This window comes from Hyla sarda, chromosome 5 (assembly GCF_029499605.1).
Source record: "Hyla sarda isolate aHylSar1 chromosome 5, aHylSar1.hap1, whole genome shotgun sequence".
NCBI classification, from domain to species: domain Eukaryota; kingdom Metazoa; phylum Chordata; class Amphibia; order Anura; family Hylidae; genus Hyla; species Hyla sarda.
Genome location: NC_079193.1, coordinates 347760343 through 347781133, shown reverse-complemented (window position 1 = coordinate 347781133; position 20791 = coordinate 347760343). Strand labels below are relative to the sequence as shown.

At 39.8% G+C, this 20791-nt stretch overlaps 1 protein-coding gene across 6 annotated transcripts in view; it reads left to right on the top strand.

Moving 5' to 3' along the window:
* CSMD3 (CUB and Sushi multiple domains 3) overlaps positions 1-20791 on the top strand; it is a 1342864-nt gene that overhangs the window by 790996 nt on the left and 531077 nt on the right. For all 6 annotated transcript variants that reach the window (XM_056522623.1, XM_056522621.1, XM_056522626.1 and 3 more), the window contains one exon: positions 13237-13439. In XM_056522623.1, coding sequence (XP_056378598.1) covers positions 13237-13439 — 203 coding nt within the window. The remainder of the gene's footprint in view (positions 1-13236; positions 13440-20791) is intronic.

Sequence of the window (20791 nt, the reverse complement as noted above, 5' to 3'; positions counted from 1 at the left end):
CATAGCACTGAACAGGATTAGCAATCAAATGATTGCTTTAAATAGTCCCCTATGGGGACTATTAAAGTGTAAAAATAAAAGTAAAAAAGTTTTTAAAAAAATGAAAAAAACATGTGAAAAACCCCCTCCCCCCAAAAAACGTAAATTGACCCATTTTCCTTATTTCACCCCCAAAAAGTGTTAAAAAAAATATTTTATATACATATTTGGTATCACCGCGTGCATAAATATCTGAACTATTAAAATAAAATGTTAATGATACCGTACGGTGAACGGCGTGAACGTAAAAAAAAATAGTCCAAAATAGCTGCTTTTTTTTTATAACATTTTATTCCCAAAAAAATTATAAAAAATGTATTAAAAGTTTTATATAAGCAAATATGGTATCAATAAAAAGTACAGATCATGGCGCAAAAAATGAGCCCTCATACCACCGCTTATACGGAAAAAGGAAAAAGTTATAGGTCTTCAAAATAGGGGGATCTTAAACGTACTAATTTGGTTTAAAAGTTTGTGATTTTTTTTAAGTGCAACAGTAATAGAAAAGTATGTTATCACAGGTATCATTTTAATCGTATTGACCCAAAGAATAAAGAACACATGTCACTTTTACCATAAATTGTACGGCGTGAAAACAAACCTTCCAAAATTGGCAAAATTGCGGTTTTCTTTTTAATTTCCCCACACAAATAGTATTTTTTGGTTGTGCATTTTATGGTAAAGTGAGTGATGGCATTACAACGGACAACTGGTCGCGCAAAAAACATACTAGTCTGTGGATGAAAATATAAAAGAGTTATGATTTTTTGAAGGCGAGGAGGAAAAAATGAAAACGTAAAAATAACATTTTCTGCATCCTTAAGGCCAAAATAGGCTGTGTCCTTAAGGGGTTAAGCCCCCTAAATTACCAAGTGCAATCTTTATTTTTTACCATATTGTTCCCACCCATCTATTCACAGCTATTGTGATCCATTGGTTTGACACTGTCCCTTTTTGGCCTCTGCCTCATCCTCAGTCCCTAACCATTACATGCCCTTATGTAGGATCTATGGGGGAGATTCATCAATACCTGTGCAGGGGAAAAGTTGCCCAGTTGCCCATAGCAACCAATCAGATCACTTCTTTTGTTTTGCAGAGGCCTTGTTAAAAATGAAAGTGTGCCATGGGCAGCTGGGCAACTTTTCCTCTGCACAGGTTTTGATAAAATTCCCCCCATATATTTTGTTAAACAATTCATGTCTGTATCAATACATATGTACAGGTACAACTTTTAAATATTGTTGTTCTTGTCTGTGAAGGAAGATCTGTATGTAAGTACAGATGGTGCAACATTTGTTGTATTTGTTGTAAAACATGTAAAAAAGGAAGTATAAAAAAAATATGACATGAACAACAGTCCCAAACCAGAAGACAATGTATGAGAATGCAAGCAGAAAGGTAACAGGTCTGGTACTGATACTGTGTATATTCTTATTGGGGAGTATTAATTGGAAAAAGACGTATGGCACAAATATAAAAATCTTGTGATAAAAAAAGGGGAAGAAACAAAAGGCTGTGGCCCAAAAGGGTCAGTGTCCAACCAGTGATCACAATATGTGTGAAGAGGTGGATGAACAATATGGGAAAAATCTGATTGAACTTGATAGTTTAGAGAGTGCTTTATGAAAGGTTAGGCTTCCTAAACCCATGTTGATGGAAGAAGTTATGCCATGGAGGGTGGCAAGTGGGCTATAACTAAGAAAGGTCAATAGATACAGTAAAACATGACAGGTGGCAATAAAAACAGAAGGGTAAAAAAAAATAAGGGCTGAATGTTATGCTTCTTAGGTAGAGTCTTGTCACGTACCGGCAGGACTAGTAGTGGATCCTCTGAACCAGAGAGGCGAAGACGCGGGTTGTACCAGAGGACCGGTTCTAAGTGTTTACTGGTTTTCACCAGAGCCCGCCGCAAGGCGAAATGGGCTTGCTGCGGCGGTAACCACCAGGTCGTATCCTCCAGTAGCAACTTGACCTCTCTGGTGGCTGATATGGCGTGGTACACAGGGAGCAGGCAAGAGCGTAGTCGGACGTAGCAGAGGTCAGGGCAGTTAGCAAGGGTTCACAGGCGAGTATACGGTAGCAATGGGTACGGCAACTGGCAAGGCAATAATCACTGAAGGGAACGCTTTTTCAGAGGCACAAGGCACAAAGATCCGGCAAGGGCAGGAAGGGGCAGGTGCCTTTTATTGGGAAATCACAATGGGAGGTGTGAACCAGCCCACCAATTACCGGTGTGCTGGCCCTTTAAATTTACTGAAGCCGGCGCGCGCGCACCCTAGAGAGCGGGGCCAACCGCTGGGACCCTGGAGCAAGCAGTGCCGCGCGGGGAGCAGGTGAGATGAATGGGGAAGCGGTGCGTGAGTGGGGACCAGCCGCCACGCTAGCCGCGTCCCTGCCACAGTGAGACCCGCGCTCCCAGTCAGTGTGTTTGACCGGGAGATGCCGGGACCCCAGCACGGAGGACACAGGCAGCGGTCTCTCCGGTCCGGAGGTGGAGAAAGGAGCGCTCGCTGTGACAAGTCTATTGAGGGCCAAGGAGAGTTAGAATATTCCTACTGTGGAGACCTTTGACCCTGGTTATCCACTGGATAAGGCAGCAGAGTCCTCTGTCTTTATGACACAGCCCAACTTCTGTCTGACGTGTCCTCCAATGCTCTAGATAGGTCCTCATTTACTGAGTCTATTGCATTTCTTGGTATCGGGCAGAAAGTGAGGCACAAATGATCGCAGGATGGCTCATGTGGCCCTTTCTTCCTATCATTCATCAGCCGCACGTGTCCTATGACTTAGGGTGATATACAGCCAATTTTTAAAACTGTCAAATCCCTCCTTGTTTTTATGCTCATCTCTGGGCCTATTACACAGGACCATCATTGTCCTATTCAGCCGATAATTTCCCTGTATTATAGGGCCATTAGGCCGATCAATCTCCATTACTGGAAAAATGCAATATTCAGTTACTACAAGCAAATGTATTGCAAATATAGGGAATTAATACACAGTATAAGAGGCATTAATCTTGAAAAATTACATTACTTTTGTTTTCCCATGAAAAAGCTGAAAAATGAAATATCCCTTTATAATGGACTCCATGTAATGTTCATCATTTCCAATTTCTATTGTGTAGAATATAGAATATACATGTGTGAATAAATTGCTTTGCTGTATTGCATTGCTTGTATACTTCATTCAAAACATGACTCCCTATCTGTAAATGAAAGCCCCGAGCCTCATTATAGTAACTTGGATGGAAGATCAGCTTAAAGGGGTACTCCGCTACTCAGCATTTGGAGCAAACTGTTCACAACACTGGAGCTGCCGCCGAAAGCTCATGACATCATCGCCCCACTCCCTCAATGCAAGTCTATGGGAGGGGGCGTGACATCATGAGGGAGCGGGGCTATGACGTCACGAGCTCCTGGCGGCTCCAGCGTTCCGAACAGTTTGTTCCAAACGCTGAGCAGCGGAGTACCCATTTAAAGGGGTACTCCGGTGGAAAACGTATTTCTTTTTTAAATCAACTGGTGCCAGAAAGTTAAACAGATTTGTAAATTACTTCTTTAAAAAAAATCTCAATCCTTCCAGTACTTATTAGCTGCTGAATACTACAGAGGAAATTATTTTCTTTTTGGAACACAAAGCTCTCTGCTGAATCACGAGCACAGTGCTTTCTGCCATTTTAAAAACTGTCCAGAGTAGGAGAAAATCCCCATAGCAAACATATGCTGCTCTGGACAGTTCCTAAAATGGACAGAGATCCCTGTGCTCGTGATGTCAGCAGAGAGCTCTGTGTTCCAAAAAGAAAATAATTTTATCTGTAGTATTCAGCAGATAATAAGTACTGGAAGGATTAAGATTTGTTAATAGAAGTAATTTACAAATCTGTTTAACTTTCTGGCACCAATTGATTTAAAAAAAAGTTTTCCACCAGAGTACCCCTTTAAATAATGTAACAACAATTTATTATAGAGGTAATAGTGATGATTTTAAATATCTGTATAATTATGTATGTAATATGTGGTTTGTAGCTGCTCATTGGAACAAACAGTACTGGAAATGATGTGAGGCGGTACAGTCAAATCTCACCACTAATCCGTATGGGAGTAAAGCTAATTAATCATGACAAGCGCCTCAGACCTGTTGTGTTACACATATAATCACAGGATGGAGTAGGAAACAGCAGCCAGCGATAGCTTCTAGTAAATGTACTAAATAATCTAAGGTAGCAAAAATGGAAGCAAATTAAAACACACACAGGAACATTAACAGCAGGTTTCTGTGGATTTAATACTATTATAATGCTAGTTACAACAGATAGATTTGAATCATTTTATTTGTATATATGTGTAAAATTATCCCAGTGTTATTAGATCTGCAATGTTACAAATACGTGAAACTGCTGTCCGGTCACCATCACTGTTTCTACAAGCCTACCAGCTCACCCTCTACATTCCCCTAAAGGGGTTACTTACCCCTTTAGGGTACCACTTTTTTGGGTACCAAGAAAGTTAGTTATTTATAGTGTTACCTATACATTTTAAAAATCATACATTTATTTATTCATTTATTTAATTTTATTTATTTATTTATTTTATTTATTTGTCAAATTCCCCAATGATTTGATGGTTTCATATCTGTGGGAATATTGACTATACCATATGAATGGTATCAGCAAATTCTGACAACACCAAATTTGTGTATGATTTACTTTTGCACAATAAAGAAATTTTAAAAGATACGTTCCGTGTTTCTATTTTCTGAGAGCCATCACTTTTATTATTATTATGTTTTTTGTTGTTGTTGATGGAAATGTTTATTTTATTTTTACTATATCTATATCAACTGACATTTGATTAGTATCATTTTGAGGGTAAAGTTGATGTTTTTAGGGTTTTTTGAGACAACAATAGGAGCATTGTTTTTTTTTACATTTATTTTTAATGTGTACATTGCAAAAAACAAACATGATCACTTTATAGTTCAGGTTGTCACAGACAGAGAAATACCAATGCGAAGGGTAAATGTGATGTACGAGCACAAATTTTATTAATTTGAAGAAAAAAACTTTAAAAAAAAAACACGTTTGTTGTAATACATAAAAATGAATGAACGCAGCAACTGAAAAAGCAGACTTTGTGGTGTTACCGGATAGAGATAATATCATAACCAGAAAAAAAAAAGACTAAAGAAATGGTGTGCATAAGTCACAAGCAGCAAATACAATGCAAATAGTACAGTACTTGTATAGAAGGTGCATTAGCACACAGCTGCAAAGAGCAAGCTCCAGAAACAGAAAACACAAGTTAAAACAGTTAAATATACAGCCATAAAGTGCAATGCACACCAACAAAGTGCTTCATTCGAACGTTAGCCTCTACTAAAGCTGGTAAAGTCTGTTAAAGGTTCAATCTGTGTGGCTGAAAAAATAGACAAATGTTAGAGGTGATAACTTTGTTGGGAAAAGAAGAAAGTTTTAAGGATAAGAAGGAGTAAGATTAGTGAATTGTCAAGATGGGAAACAGCAGGAAGGGAGAGTAAGTTTCAAGATAAAGGTAGGTTATCAATACGTTATTGCGAGCAGAAGAAATCTAAAGAGCCGCGGGACACAGTTGGGGTAAATTAGGAATAGGAAGCAGGTCTAGGTCATTTTTTATTTCGAAAATCTATGAGATGTCTTAGAATCTACAAGATAAAAAGCAAGTGCATTGGTATAGACAAAGTTTGTTGATGATTCCCAGAAGGGGTTAAAAGGTGCGGGCATCAACACGCTATTCTGCCTTGCCTATTTTATTTCATTTTTTTTTTGGGGGGGGGGAGGAATTGTCAGGGATAGGTCATCAAAGCCTAGCTATGCCCAAAATGTTGAAGCGTACTCCCATGGGGGGGGGGGGGGGGCTGGAATTCAATCAGCTGGACCCAGAGAGTTATACAAATTTGTAAATTACTTCTATTTAAAAATCTTAACCCCTTAAGGACTCAGGGTGTACCACTTCCTTTCTATAACCTTATATATCCTTTGGATAGGGTATAAGATGTCTTAGCGCCGGAGTATCCCTTTAACGTTAAAATGGGCTGGGTCCTTAAGGGGTTACTTGCATTGGGGTTTATTTGCTAAGGTGATCCCGACTCTTTTTTGTCAGGTTTTGCACCCAAATTGTGTTGCACGTTCCAAGCGACACAATTTGCGACCCAAAAAATCTAAACCCTCCATTTTACAAGAAAAACCAAAAAGGAGGTGTGTGGACATCCCAAAATATTTACTGTAAAGAAAAGCAAAATGTAGGGAAAAGTGCAAAATGCAGGGAAACCTTTGTAAATACCTTGGGAAAATACCAGTGGGAAATCAAAAACCACAAAGAAAACTACACTCCACTCTTAGTAAATAAACCCCATTGTCTTTTTGTATCTTTGTATATTTTTTGCTAATAAAGATTCATATTTTATACAGAATATTGTTGTTACTGATAGGTGTGCACTGCATTATAGTATATCTGCAATTTTTTTCTTTTGTTTTGTATATGGCTATTGGGATTTACTGCTTTGCACCCGGATTTGTATTTTGATATAGAGGTTGAAACCCTATGTTTTTGTGTTTGTTTAGACTGGAAATAACTACAATACTTCCTCTTGAGCATACAGCAGCTGTTAAAAGCAATTTATTGCCTAGGGCTGAACCCCCCCCCCCCCCCCCCGCGCCCCTCAGCACTCCAAACTGCATTTCCTGATTTTGGATTTCTGCAAGGCCAGCAGGAGTCCAAAGTCTCTGCATGGTATAGGGGAAATGTGATCTGGACAAGTAGGGAGACACTTAATGGCAGCTTTTTTAAACACACAAAAAAAAAGAAAATTTCATATAATTCCAGTGCAATACCAAAAATTTTTTTAATTATAATGCCCATTTAAGCTCTGAAACCCTACATCAAAATCTGTAACAATACTCCATCTACTATGTGCAATTTAGAGTTTTTTTTTTTAATAGAAAAGGGTATTTGGGTCAGGCACCAGGGTTAAAGGGGTATTTTGGGCAAAAACATCTTATCCCCTATCAAAAGGATAGGGGATAAGATGTCTGATCGCGGGGGGCCTGCTGCTGGGACCCCCCATGATCTCCCTGCAGCAGCCCGCATTCTATGCATAGCTGCGTCTGCAGTTTCAGAGACCTCCGAGCTTCCAAAATGTGGACGTGACGTCACGCCACGCCCCCTCCATTAATTTCTATGGGAGGGGGCGTAACGACCGCATTGCCCCATCCCATAAATGGAGGGGGCGTGGCGTGACGTCATGTCCCCGTCTCGGAAGCCCTGTGGTTTCCAAAACTGCAGGCGCAGCTACACATAGAATGCGGGCTGCTGCAGGAAGATTGCGGGGGGGGGGGACCCAGTGGCAAGCCCCCCGCGATCAGACATCTTATCCCCTATCCTTTCGATAGGGAATACGATGTTTTTTTCTCGGAATACCCCTTTAAGTGTTTTCTACCCCTACAGCTCTACCCATGACTGTTTTAACTGCAAACCCGGCATCCTTACACCCCAACGTCCCAGTTCATAGTTGACTTGGTGACACTTAAATGTATTTGGAAGACAAAAGAGTGCAATAAAACAATAAAGCAATAAAGTGTCAGGAGGTTCTGAAGAGATTTACCACCTCGTTTCATTACAGTAATTTTCTCCAGCAAATGTTCACATTAAACAATTCTTTTTAAGAACAATGACAGATGATAATGTCAGGATCCTGTCACCAAAATGATCTCATTTCTATGTTAAAACAAATTGAAGATAATTGAAGACGGAATCTGAAATCACAAAATTACCTTATGTGAATCTCTGTGAACTCAAGTTCACTCAAAATGTATCATATTTGTCATGACTGTGCACCTCTCGGTAGTTTTTCCATTAGAATGTATTGAAATCTTGTTTTATCTGAAGACATTTTAGTGTCAAACTACAAGATACATAGGGAACCTGTGAGAAATAATGGACAAAAACGACAAAAGGGTCAACCTTTACAGTTCTACAGAGAAAAAAATATTACACCTTTTTTTTTTTTTTTTTTTTTTTTTAAACCTATCAAGACATAATAAAAACATAAAAGCTGATCTTTACACGGTCTTAAAGGGTTACTCCAGTGGAAAACTTTTTTGTTTAATCAACTGGTGCCAGGAAGTTGAACAGATTTGTAAATTACTTCTATTAAAAAACCTTAATCCTTACAGTAGTCTGCTGAATACTACAGAGAAAATTATTTTGTTCTTGGAACACAGCGCTCTCTGCTGACATCATGACCACAGTGTTCTCGGCTGCCATCTCTGTCCATTTTAAGAACTGTCCATTGTAGGAGAAAATCCCCATAGCAAACATATGCTGCTCTGGACAGTTCCTAAAATGGACAGAGATGTCAGCAGAGAGCGCTGTGCTCGTGATGTCAACAGAGAGCTGTGTTTTCCAAAAATAAAATAATTTCCTCTGTAATATTCAGCAGCTAATAAGTACTGGAAGGATTAAGCTTTTTTAATAGAAGTGATTTGCAAATCTGTTTAACTTTCTGTCACCAGTTGATAAAAAAAATAAAATAAAGTTTTCCAGTTCTTCCAGTACGTATCTGCTGCTGTATGCTCTAGAAGAAGTTCCTTTCTTTTTGAATTTATTTTCTGTCTGACCACAGTGCTCTCTGCTGACACCTCTGTCTATGTCAGGAACTGTCTAGAGTAGCAGCAAACCCATCCTGCTCTTGACAGTTCCTGACATAGAAAGAGAGCACTGTGGTCAGACTGGTAAGAACTATACAACTTCCTCTGGGGCATACAGCAGCTTATAAGTACTGGAAGGATTAAGATGTTTATATAGGAGTGATTTACAAATCTGTTTAACTTTCTGGCACCATTTGGTTTAAAAAAAAATAGTTTTCCACCGGAGCACCTCTTCAAGATTATTCTCCTACTGAATGACCAAGTTCTAGCTGTTGGATAGATGGACTCACGTTTGTCTCTAGAATCAAGGGCATTTCCTTTGCAACACCTGACTGCTACTTACCCTCTCACTATACCATACCTAGTACGCTTCTCTAGGTAGTTTGTACTTTTTGCTTGCCTAACTCAACAGCCCACTCACTTAACCTAGAAACCTGCCTGTCCTTTTGCCTGACCCACGGTTATTTTTACTTCATTGTGAAGTATACTGAATGCCAGTAGCTGCAGTCCTCCCTCCACTTCCCCATGTGAGGTTGTCTGCCTGATATTGCAGGTACTATAATATCTTACTTTTGACATGTGTTTACCTTACTGCCAGATTCTGAAAAGCATTAAGTTACAGCTGTAACCTCCCAGGAAAAGATATTTGCGCAGATGTCACTGACTTTATACCACCCTTCAACAAGACATTAACATTCACACAAACAACTGTTTGGCAAATTTCTTTCTTACCTGCATCTGAAATAACTAAAGTAAATATTTCTGGTAAGATTTGATATAATCAAGATCATTTACACAAGAATGGAGACAGACAAAGCAAAATAGAATAACAGAAAACTGAATTAGAAATAATATTTAACATTTACAATTAAATGGGAACCTTTATAAACATGCAAATCCTTGTCAGCATAATATAGATTGAAATAAAATCAGGCTCACTCTGAGCACTCTCAGACAATATATACAATAAAACAATAAAGACAATAAATATCTGTGTGTGTGTGTAAGATTTAAGTAGTTCATCTTGTTTCCCTTAGTCTGACAGCAGCACAATGATGGGGTAACTCTGCCCCTGTGAGCTTGCAGGACCTTAGGATAATTTTAATAAAAAACAACCTCAGTAACTAGAGCCCCTCCCCCCATAAGGCTCCCTGTATCCACTCACCTGAGAAATTATAACATAAACACAACATTAAGAAGGAGGGAAGTTTGTGCTGCTGTCAGACTAAGGGAAACAAGATTAACTACTTAAATCTTACACTTCCCTCTCATCTGCCATCAGCACAATGATGGGGATTTACATAGCATAACCCCAGGGTGGGAATAAAATATAACAGTATTTATTGCAGTCTTTGGCAAATATAACTCCTCAAGTCTGTAATGCTTGAAAAAAAAATACTTCAAAGGGGATGAACCTCGTTTAGCCCATGAGGCAGCAACCATTCAGGTAGAGCAACCATTCAGTTAGAGTGGCACTTGTAGATACAGGTGGATACATGTCAGCCGCCAGTCAGAAGAGATTCAATCACAACCATCTGGATATTGTGGGTTTGGAAACTTTCTTGCCACAATTTGTGTCCTGGTATACCACAAAGAGATTATTCTCCTTCCTAAAATGGAAGACATCTGAGCAGATCCAAGGTTTTCACATTATTATCTTTACCAGTAGGGTGGAAGAACTATCCTATGGGTACCATTGTTTTAGTGAAAATAAAATTGTGTTTATTATGTAGAACAATATAATATACAGCCAATCACCTAACATTGTATTGCCTTTCACCTGCCAGGGCCCTGCCAGGTGATTGGCTGTATATTATATTGTTCTACATAATAAACACAATTTTATTTTCACTAAAACAATTGGATCCACATTCTATTCACTCATTTTTCTTTTTCCATACCCCTAGTACTTTAGAGGACTGTTTTTTATATATTTTATATATTTTTTTTCCCTATATTAGATTTGTAAATTACTTCTATAAAAAAAATCTTAATCCTTCCAATAGTTATTAGCTTCTGAAGTTGAGTTGTTGTTTTCTGTCTAACTGCTCTCTGATGACTCACGTCCCGGGAGCTGTGCAGTTCCTATGGGGATATTCTCCCATCATGACATCATCATTGAGCAGTTAGACAGAAAACTTCAGAAGCTAATAACTATTGGAAGGATTAAGATTTTTTAATAGAAGTAATTTACAAATCTGTTTAACTTTCCGGAGCCAGTTGATATCTATATATAAAACAAGGTTTTGCCTGGAATACCCCTTTAAATCTGATTTGTCCAGATTAAAGGACAACTGTAGTGGTACACATTTATATATGCCTATGCCCGGGCCTCAAAAATAAACAAAATAAACTCATACATACCTTCCTAAGAGCCCCCGTTGGTCCTGCACAGGCATCACGGTCCGGCAGTGCTGACATCATTCCAGTTCCTGGGGACGGGGATGCCGCTGACCCGTCGGCGTATCACCGGCCGTAGCGATGTCCCGCTCTGGTTGGTGATAGGCTGAGCCCACTGTCATGTAAGAAGCCGGCCAGAGCTACTTACATGACAGTGGGCTCAGCCTATCACTGACCGGGGCGGGACATCGCTACGGCCGGTGATACACTGACGGCTCTGCGGCGTCCCCAGGAAGTGGAATGACGTCAGCACTGCCGGACCGTGAGGCCTGTGCCGGACCAACGGGGGCCCGTAGGAAGATATGTATGAGTTTATTTTATTTATTTTTGAGACCCGGGCACGGGCATATATAAATGTGGACCACTACAGTTGTCCTTTAGTAATCCAGCCTAGATCTGAAAGGAGGTAATTCTGACAACTGTAGAGAGCTGGCAAACATCTGCCAGAGCTCAGGTATAGGATAAATCTTATTTCCAGTCACCTGAAAATTACCACCACAGCAGTAATGATCAGTCAGTGGTCAGGTATAGTCCTCTGAATTGAAGGTGATGCAGAATTCCTTATATTCCTTAAATTCTTACTGCAATCCGAAGAAAGCTTCGGTGCACTGGCTTTTTCCCACATAAAAGCCCTAGGCCCATAGAAGTGGATGAGGCCTCCCACAAACAGCAGTCTGACGCTTGGTCTGCACTAGCTGAAATCATTTTAAGCCCCCTTGGACAACTTAGCAATTGCCATATCGACTTTAGGAGACCACCAGACCTCTTTCAGGCTTTTTTAACTTAGCCTTATAAGACTGGTGAGGCCTTCTACCCACATAAAGGCCATAGGCCCATAGAAGTGGATGGAGCCTCCCACAAATAGCAGTCTGACCCTCGGTCTGCACTAGAGGAATTCATTTTTCAAGCCTTTCCAGAAGGAAATATTATCCTGCTTAACTCTGGGGAATCATGGTAGGTAGAAGAGATGAGACAGAAATAGAGTATTTGACCCAAATATACATGTCCCTAATAGTTGTCTCTTCAGAGGTCGGAGGGATGGGTAGGTATGACGGACAAGTTGTATAGTCGCTGTCATCAGGCAGCGGATTGTCACCATTTTGCACACTAGGTGTCTTCTTTTAGCAGAGGTTTTGCTCCCAGATCTCTGTGAATCCACAGAGGAATAAGTAGATTCTGAATCAACAAAAAAATCCTAAAGATAAATAAATGGTAAGATGGAGGATAAAGAATCATTGTACAGCAACAAACACAGTGATACAAAAATACTGCAGCGCAGAAACAGACAAACAGTACCAGTAGCAATCCAGGAGACTAAGATCAATTCAGGAAGAACGGACATAAGCCTCTCCTGACAAAGGCTAATAATAATAATAATAATAATATTGTAATATAATATACATGTCATATCTTTACTCTAAACCAGCCTTCTTATATAGAGCCCAGGAGGAGCAAACATACGCCTCTCCTGACAGAGGCTAAAAAAAATAATAATAATAATGCAATATACATATATTGTGCATGGCACATCTATACAGAGTGGGCCATTTATATGGATACACCTTAATAAAATGGGAGTGGTTGGTGATATTAACTTCTTGTTTGTGGCACATTTGTATATGTGAGGGGGGAAACTTTCCGAGATGGGTGGTGACCACGGCGGCCATTTTGATAAAGGCCATTTTGAATCCAACTTTAGTTTTTTCAATAGGAAGAGGGTCATGTGACACATCAAACTTATTGGGAATTTCACAAGAAAAACAGTGATGTGCTTGGTTTTAACGTATCTTTATTTTTTTATAGGTTATTTACAAGTTTCTGACCACTTATAAAATGTGTTCAATGTGTTGCCCATTGTGTTGGATTGTCAATGCAACCCTCTTCTCCCACTCTTCACACACTGATAGCAACACCGCAGTAGAAATGCTAGCACAGGCTTCCAGTATCCGTATACACTGCTATATACTACTATATACACCGCAGTAGAAATGCTAGCACAGGCTTCCAGTATCCGTATACACTGCTATATACTACTATATACACCGCAGTAGAAATGCTAGCAGAGGCTTCCACAATTTATTAAAAATTCATCTTTATTCTTTCATTTGCAGCCTACAGTTCCTGGCTTTCGACACAGAAGCGTCACATGACCTCCTACGTGTTTGGGATGGGCCCCTCGAAAATGAGATGCTGCTCAAAGAGATAAGCGGCTCCCTTATTCCCGAAGGAATTCACAGCACCCTTAATATTGTCACCATCCAATTTGACACCGACTTTTACATCAGCAAATCGGGATTTGCCATTCAGTTTTCAAGTAAGTTATTTTTATTCTCATAGTTACTTTAACCTATCAAGTGACACGTTTATTTTGAAAAGCCTGCATAAGTATATCCAGCGCATATTAGAGAGGAGAACCTTAGACTCTTCAGAAAAATGGACAACTGCAAGGATGGGCATGAATCTGTGCATTGGCATCACATCAGGTTATCAGGTGGTTCGCCTTTTCTCAAATAGTAATGCAAGAGATAGAGGGAAATAAAATACATATAGCTTAGCAATCTAGTAAAGGGGGAAATCACCAATGGAAAAAGGTAGAAGGCTAAAGTAAATTAAACTTTTAAAGTCCTGTACTCACCTAATGCTGCTTAAAATAGTCATGGTGCAATGAAATCCCATCTCTGCGACATAAACATTATGTTTTATGATCAGATGCAGCAATGAGGCTAAAAGGAGGATGTGGATGATGGAGATCCCAATAAATTATGCTTTAAAGAGGTATTCTGGCCTTAGACATCTTATCCCCTATCCAAAGGACAGAAAAGATGATGTCTGAAAACTGGAACCTCCCAACCTCGATCTCGGTGCAGCTCTCGGCATGCCCCTGATGACGTCAAGCCCCCTTCCATAGACCTGAACAGAGGGGTGTTGTGTGCCATCATGAAGGGGCATGGCATGACGTTGCCTCTCTGTCTCGGGAGCAGCGCCCGAGACAGAATGCTAGGAGCTGCATCAAGATCGCGGGGGGATCCCATTGGTGAGACCCCACGATCAGACATCTTATCCCCTATCTTTCGGATAGGGGATAAAATGTATAAGGCCGGAATACCTCCTTAAGTGCAACTCCGATGTTGGTCCATTGGCAGGATGTGTTTTTAAATCTGCTGGAAACTTTGAGAGAACTGTCACAGAATCACTGGAGGAGATTTATCATAACCTGTCTAGAGGAAAAGTTGCTGAGTTGCCCATAGCAACCAATCAGATGGCTACTTTTTATTATTTATTATTTTTCAGAGGCCTTTTCAGAAATGAAAGAAACTATCTGATTGGTTGCTATGGACAGGTTTTGATAAATCTCCCCCAATATTTTTTAAAACTATGCTTAAAAAGTCTACCACAAAACCACAAAAAAACGGGTCCCCATCGATCTCCCCAATAAAGAAGGTGTAAAACAAAGAACATAAAAGTAAACACAATTTATGGTGCACAGGCTCAAAATCTTAATCTATTCATTATGGTAAAATACACAATGATCAAATGACCACAGGCCAATAACACATATTATTCCAATTTCACACGGTAAATAAAGCGAGACCCCACTAGACTTACAACACATTCCTGTAAAGAACATAATTAATAATGATATAACTAAGTCCCAATGTGTTTTTCTCATATGAGATAGGTTTATCAGGGATAGGAATAAGAGACAGAAAGCAACACATAATGCATTGCAATACTTTCAAACAATTATAAATATCAGCCAATCCCTTCCTTAGACAGTAAAAATCTAGTATCCAAAATTAAAGGGGTACTCCCGTGGAAAACTTTTTTTTTAATCAACTGGTGCCAGAAAGTTAAACAGATTTGTAAATTACTTCTATTAAAAAATCTTAATCCTTCCAGTACTTATTAACTGCTGAATACTACAGAGAAAATGGTTTTCTTTTTGGAAAACAGAGCTCTCTGCTGAATCACAAGCACAGTGCTCTCTGCTGACATAATGACCACAGTGCTCTCTGCTGACATCTCTGTCAATTTTAAGAACTGTCCAGAGTAGGAGAAAGAAAATCCCCATAGCAAACATATGCTGCTCTGGACAGTTCCTAAAATGGACAGAGATGTCAGCAGAGAGCGCTGTGCTCGGATGTCAGCAGAGATCTCTGTGTTCCAAAAAGAAAACCATTTCCTCTGTAGTATACAGACCCTAAAAAGTACTGGAAAGATTAAGAATTTTTAATAGAATTAATTTACAAATCTGTTTGACTTTCTGGCACCAGTGGATTAAAAAAAAAAAATACGTTTTCCACCGGAGTACCTCTTTAATGAATAAGATTATATGCAGAAGTGTAACCAAGCAAGATGGATAGCACTTACATGGAGTGATGCCTCATGATTGACATGATTGTTTTAAAACTATATATAAGGCATTTTTGAACCATCACTATCAGAATGACTTGTGGCAGAATACAGTTAAAGGGTTACTCTGGAGGCAAAAAAAAATGTTTTCAGACAACTGGTGTCAGACAATTATACAGATTTGTAAATAATTACATTGAAAAATCTTAACCCTTCCAGTACTTATAAGCTTCTGTGGGCCCCAGAGGAAGTTGTGTAGTTCTTTCCAATTTGACCACAGTGCTCTCTGCTGATACCTCTGTTTGTGAGAGGAACTGTCCAGAGCAGGAGAGGTTTGCTATGGGGATTTACTCTTGCTCTGGACTGTTTGTGATACGGACATAAGTGTCAGCAGAGAGCACTGTAGTCAGACAGAAAAGAACTACCCAACTTCCTTGCCACCAGTTGATCTGTATTTCTTTTCTCCTCCGGAGTACCCCTGTAAACTTAAATTGCAATCCCATTGCCCCAGACTAGAGCTAAAACTCCGGAAGTTCCATTAACATTTATGGGGCTTTAGGGATGGGACATTCTCCAATCCGTCTGATCATGAACTTTCCATGCGAGTCTCAGACAATAGGATCACACAGTCCAACCGTATCCTGCCACCAGTCATTTTGATAGTAATAATGTGTTTAGGCTTTTTTCCGGTAGGACAAGACAGTGATAAATGACTGCAAACTGGGATGGCTTGTTTACAAGAAGTCAAAATCCACCTATTATTATAAAGCAAGGATAGGGGATAAGATGTCTGATCTCGAGGGGTCCGACAGCTGGGACCCCCTGCCATCTCCAGCATGGCACCCCAGTCATTCGGTGCCTGGAGCAAACTCTGCTTCATGCCAAATGACGGGTGACTTCAGCCATCACGCCCCCTCCTTCTATGGGAGGAGACGTGACAGTTGTGTACTATGCTCTAAACTTCCATGTTGAGAACACGCCAGTGTTGGCCTGGAGATCGCGGGGGCCACATCAGCAGGACCCCCCAACGATCAGACATCTTATTCCTTATCCTTCTACTGACAGTCAGTGTTTCTACTTACTACATTTGAAACAGTAGCTCTACTTCTTAAAGGGGTACTCCAGTGCAAAACATCGTATCCCCTTTCAAAAGTATAGAGGATGCACCCAGGTCATCCGTGCACGGAGCAATACCGCTCGGTGCCGGATGGCTGGCGACTACAGCCACGCCCTCACCATTCCGGTCTATGGAAGGAGGCGTGACGGTTAAAGGGGTATTCCAGGCCAAAAAGTTTTTTTTATACATCAACTGGCTCCGGAAAGTTAAACAGATTTGTAAATTACTTCTATTACATAGTTACATAGTTTCATAGTTAGTACGGTCGAAAAAAGACATATGTCCATCAAGTTCAACCAGGGAATTAAGGGGTAGGGGTGTGGCGCGATATTGCGGAAGGGATGGGATTTTATATTTCTTCATAAGCATTAATGTTATTTTGTTCCATGAATGTATCTAATCCTGTTTTAAAGCTGTTAATTGTTCCTGCTGTGACCAGTTCCTGAGGTAGACCGTTCCATAAAATCACAGTCCTCACGGTAAAGAAGGCGTGTCGCCCCTTGAGACTAAACTTTTTCTTCTCCAGACGGAGGGAGTGCCCCCTCGTCCTTTGGGGGGGTTTAACCTGGAACAGTTTTTCTCCATATTTTTTGTATGGGCCATTAATATACTTATATACGTTTATCATATCCCCCCTTAAACGTCTCTTCTCAAGACTAAACAATTGTAACTCCTTTAATCGCTCCTCATAGCTAAGATGTTCCATGCCCCATATTAGTTTAGTCGCGCGTCTCTGCACCCTTTCCAACTCCGCAGTGTCCCTTTTATGGACAGGTGCCCAAAACTGAACAGCATATTCCAGGTGAGGCCGTACCAATGCTTTATAAAGGGGGAGTATTATGTCCCTGTCCCTTGAGTCCATGCCTCTTTTGATACATGACAATATCCTGCCGGCTTTGGAAGCAGCAGCCTGACATTGCATGCTATTCTGTAGTCTGTGATCTACAAGTACACCCAGATCCTTCTCTACCAGTGACTCTGCCAGTTTAATCCCCCCTAAGACATAAGACACATGCAGGTTATTAGTACCCAGATGCATAACTTTACATTCATCCACATTGAACCTCATTTGCCAAGTGGATGCCCAGACACTTAGTCTATCCAAGTCATCTTGTAACTTATGCACATCCTCTATAGACTGTACCGTGCTACAAAGCTTAGTGTCATCTGCAAAGATAGAAACAGAGCTGTTAATACCATCCTCTATATCATTGATAAATAAATTAAACAACAGCGGGCCCAGTACTGAACCTTGGGGTACACCACTAATAACCGCTATCCTTCCAATAGTTATTAGCTTCTGAAGTTGAGTTGTTGTTTTCTGTCTAACTGCTCTCTGATGACTCGCGTCCCAGGAGCTGTGCAGTTCCTATGGGGATATTCTCCCATCATGCACAGCTCCCGGGACGTGACGTCATCATTGAGCAGTTAGACAGAAAACTTCAGAAGCTAATAACTACTGGAAGTATTAAGATTTTTTAATAGAAGTAATTTACAAATCTGTTTAACTTTCCGGAGCCAGTTGATATATATATATATATATATATATATATATATATATATATATATATATATATATATATATATAAAAGGTTTTTCCTGGAATACCCCTTTAAGTACTAGCCGTCACACCCCCTCCCATAGACATGAATGGAGGGTGCGTGACATGACAGCACAAACACAGGAGCGTGGATGCCGCTGCTGCTGGCCTGGAGATTACGGGGGTCCCGCAGCTTTCTTTTGAGAGGGGATAAGATGTTTTGCACCTGACTACCCCTTTAAGGATAACTGCTGTGAACAAGCCTTAGCTCCCCACTGCTGGTAAGGAAAAGAAGAATATCTGGTTATGTGATTTACTTTTAACACTGTCTTGAGTGTTTACATGTTAGTCATGTATATGTTTTTTTTTTGCTTTTTTGCTAGCAGGCTCATGAATCTCTGGTCAATGCCTCATCACATTAATATTTTTAATTATGCTCCGACATACTAGATACAAAAGAGATAATTATCCCTTTGATGTGCAGATCCAATGCAAATGAAGCCATGGAAATGTATATCTTGCTAATTTCATGTTAAATTAAGGTGTGAATATAATTTTTCTAATTAGATATTGTAATTCAGGATGTTATAAGATTACTTCATTTTTTATTTAAAAAAAAAAAAATAAGATCATTAACAGAGTTATGTGCTTTTCTTATTAGATTGCTAGCCAACCCCCTCAGGGAAGTGGCGAACATATATTACATTTTCTAAAGATTGATGATGTGCTGTATGACAACCTGCTTCTACATTAATGCATTTTATCAACATATAATTATACAATTTTAGCGTCAATTATAAATGGGATTTGCTACATTCAACCCAGCTTACATTTCTTGATAGAGTTAGATGGATTTACGACATTCAGGAATTATGAAGATATCCCAGTACAAGACAGAGGGGAAGTATTCCCAAACATTTCTATGGAGAATATCTCCCTTTCCTAATGCTGGGATTGGTTCTCATTGTTAAAAATTCGAAAGATTGGATCTCTTATGATATCCACAATAAGGGTCTAGTCACACGTACAGTATTCTGCAAAGATTTGATGCTTAGGATTTGATGCCCAGGATTTCAAGATGTGGTCAGTCATTTAGTTTACATTAGAATCTACAGCATACAATGCTGCGTATCAAATCTGTGCCGAATACTGTACACGGTAATAAACCCTAAATAAGAAGAAGGTTGGTGTTCTGTCCCTATTTAAATATAGGTAGTAGTACAAATAACTTTCATCATATACAGATGTAGCTACCAATGTTATTGGATAAGTGCAACTTTTTCCTAAGGCATAAAAGTGCATAGAGGAGCAGGGACTCCTGTCAGAAGCTAGACTCTCTGCTCCTGTACACTAAGTAGTGAAGAAGAACACAGAGCACCCAGCCCAGTCAATGCAGCCAGTGAGCAACATACAGCATCGCTTCTCACCTTCAGGCCACCGTACACATTTACAGGGCTCTCAGCAATGTGATAGTAATGAGGGGGATGCATTGTCACTCATTTTCCAGCCCAAAGAATGTAGTGACATACATGTAGTGACACAAAATGTGCATTGTCACCCATGTACACTTGTCTAGATCTCACCCAGCTGGCTCCTCTTGGTGATGAAATGTTGCACTGTCGCCCTCATGTTGTCGATAGCTACATCTGTAGAATAAGTGATACTTTACAGAAAAGTAAAAGCTAAAAAACAATATTGAATAATATTGAACAATATTGTTTAAAGATATATAAGACGATTTAAGCTGTGAAGATACAATAGTGCCCCTTTAATGTATGTGCTGGGATAGATCTTCCTGACACATGAGGTAAATAGGTCCATAAACCCCAATTACAAAACATAGGCCAAAAATGTGTCATTTTGTCCTTAATTTGGGTCAGTTGTTAAATTAAGTGGCATTAAGTGGATGTATGTGTCCAAGACTCTTCCCGACTTAAACATTGAATATTTAATAAAGAACTTGGAATATTTGATGAAGAAAACAGCTCCTGAAAAGCCCCGCTGGCTTCCTGAAGTTAGTGGCCTGGGTGTTAGAATTGCTTCCTCCTCTGTTACTTATCTGGGAATTAAAGGGGGTAAGACTCCTGACACTATTTACACCCTCAATTACCCCCCCTCTATTTTCTAAAATCTGTGTTGAATTAACAAGATGAGGAGGCCTCCTACTCACCTTTATGGGCAGATGTCATTATCTGATCAAGATGGTTATCTTTGCTCGACTTCCCTATCCTCTACAGACCTTGTCCCTGTTGTTGAAGCATGCAGATATACGTAGTTTAAACTCTGTTTCCACCAAATGTATCTGGGTGGGTAAACGGCCTCGGATAGAGATTTGTGGTGGACTGGATCCACGGGTCCTCCTTCCATGCTGTCTTGAATTTAGAAAAAAGCATTGGCTACCCCATGGGACCTGACTGCTTTGCTCCACACGTCATTCTCTAAATTACCTACTTTGGTAAAACGCTCCATACTCTTGAGAGACACTGAGGTGACTAGTGTTGCTCGCGAATATTCGCAATGCGAATTTTTTTCGCGAATATCGCATATTCGCGAATTCGCGAATATTCGCGAATATAGCACTATATATTCGTAATTACGAATATTTTTTTTTTTTTTCCACAGTACACATCACAGTGATCATCCCTATCTAATTCTA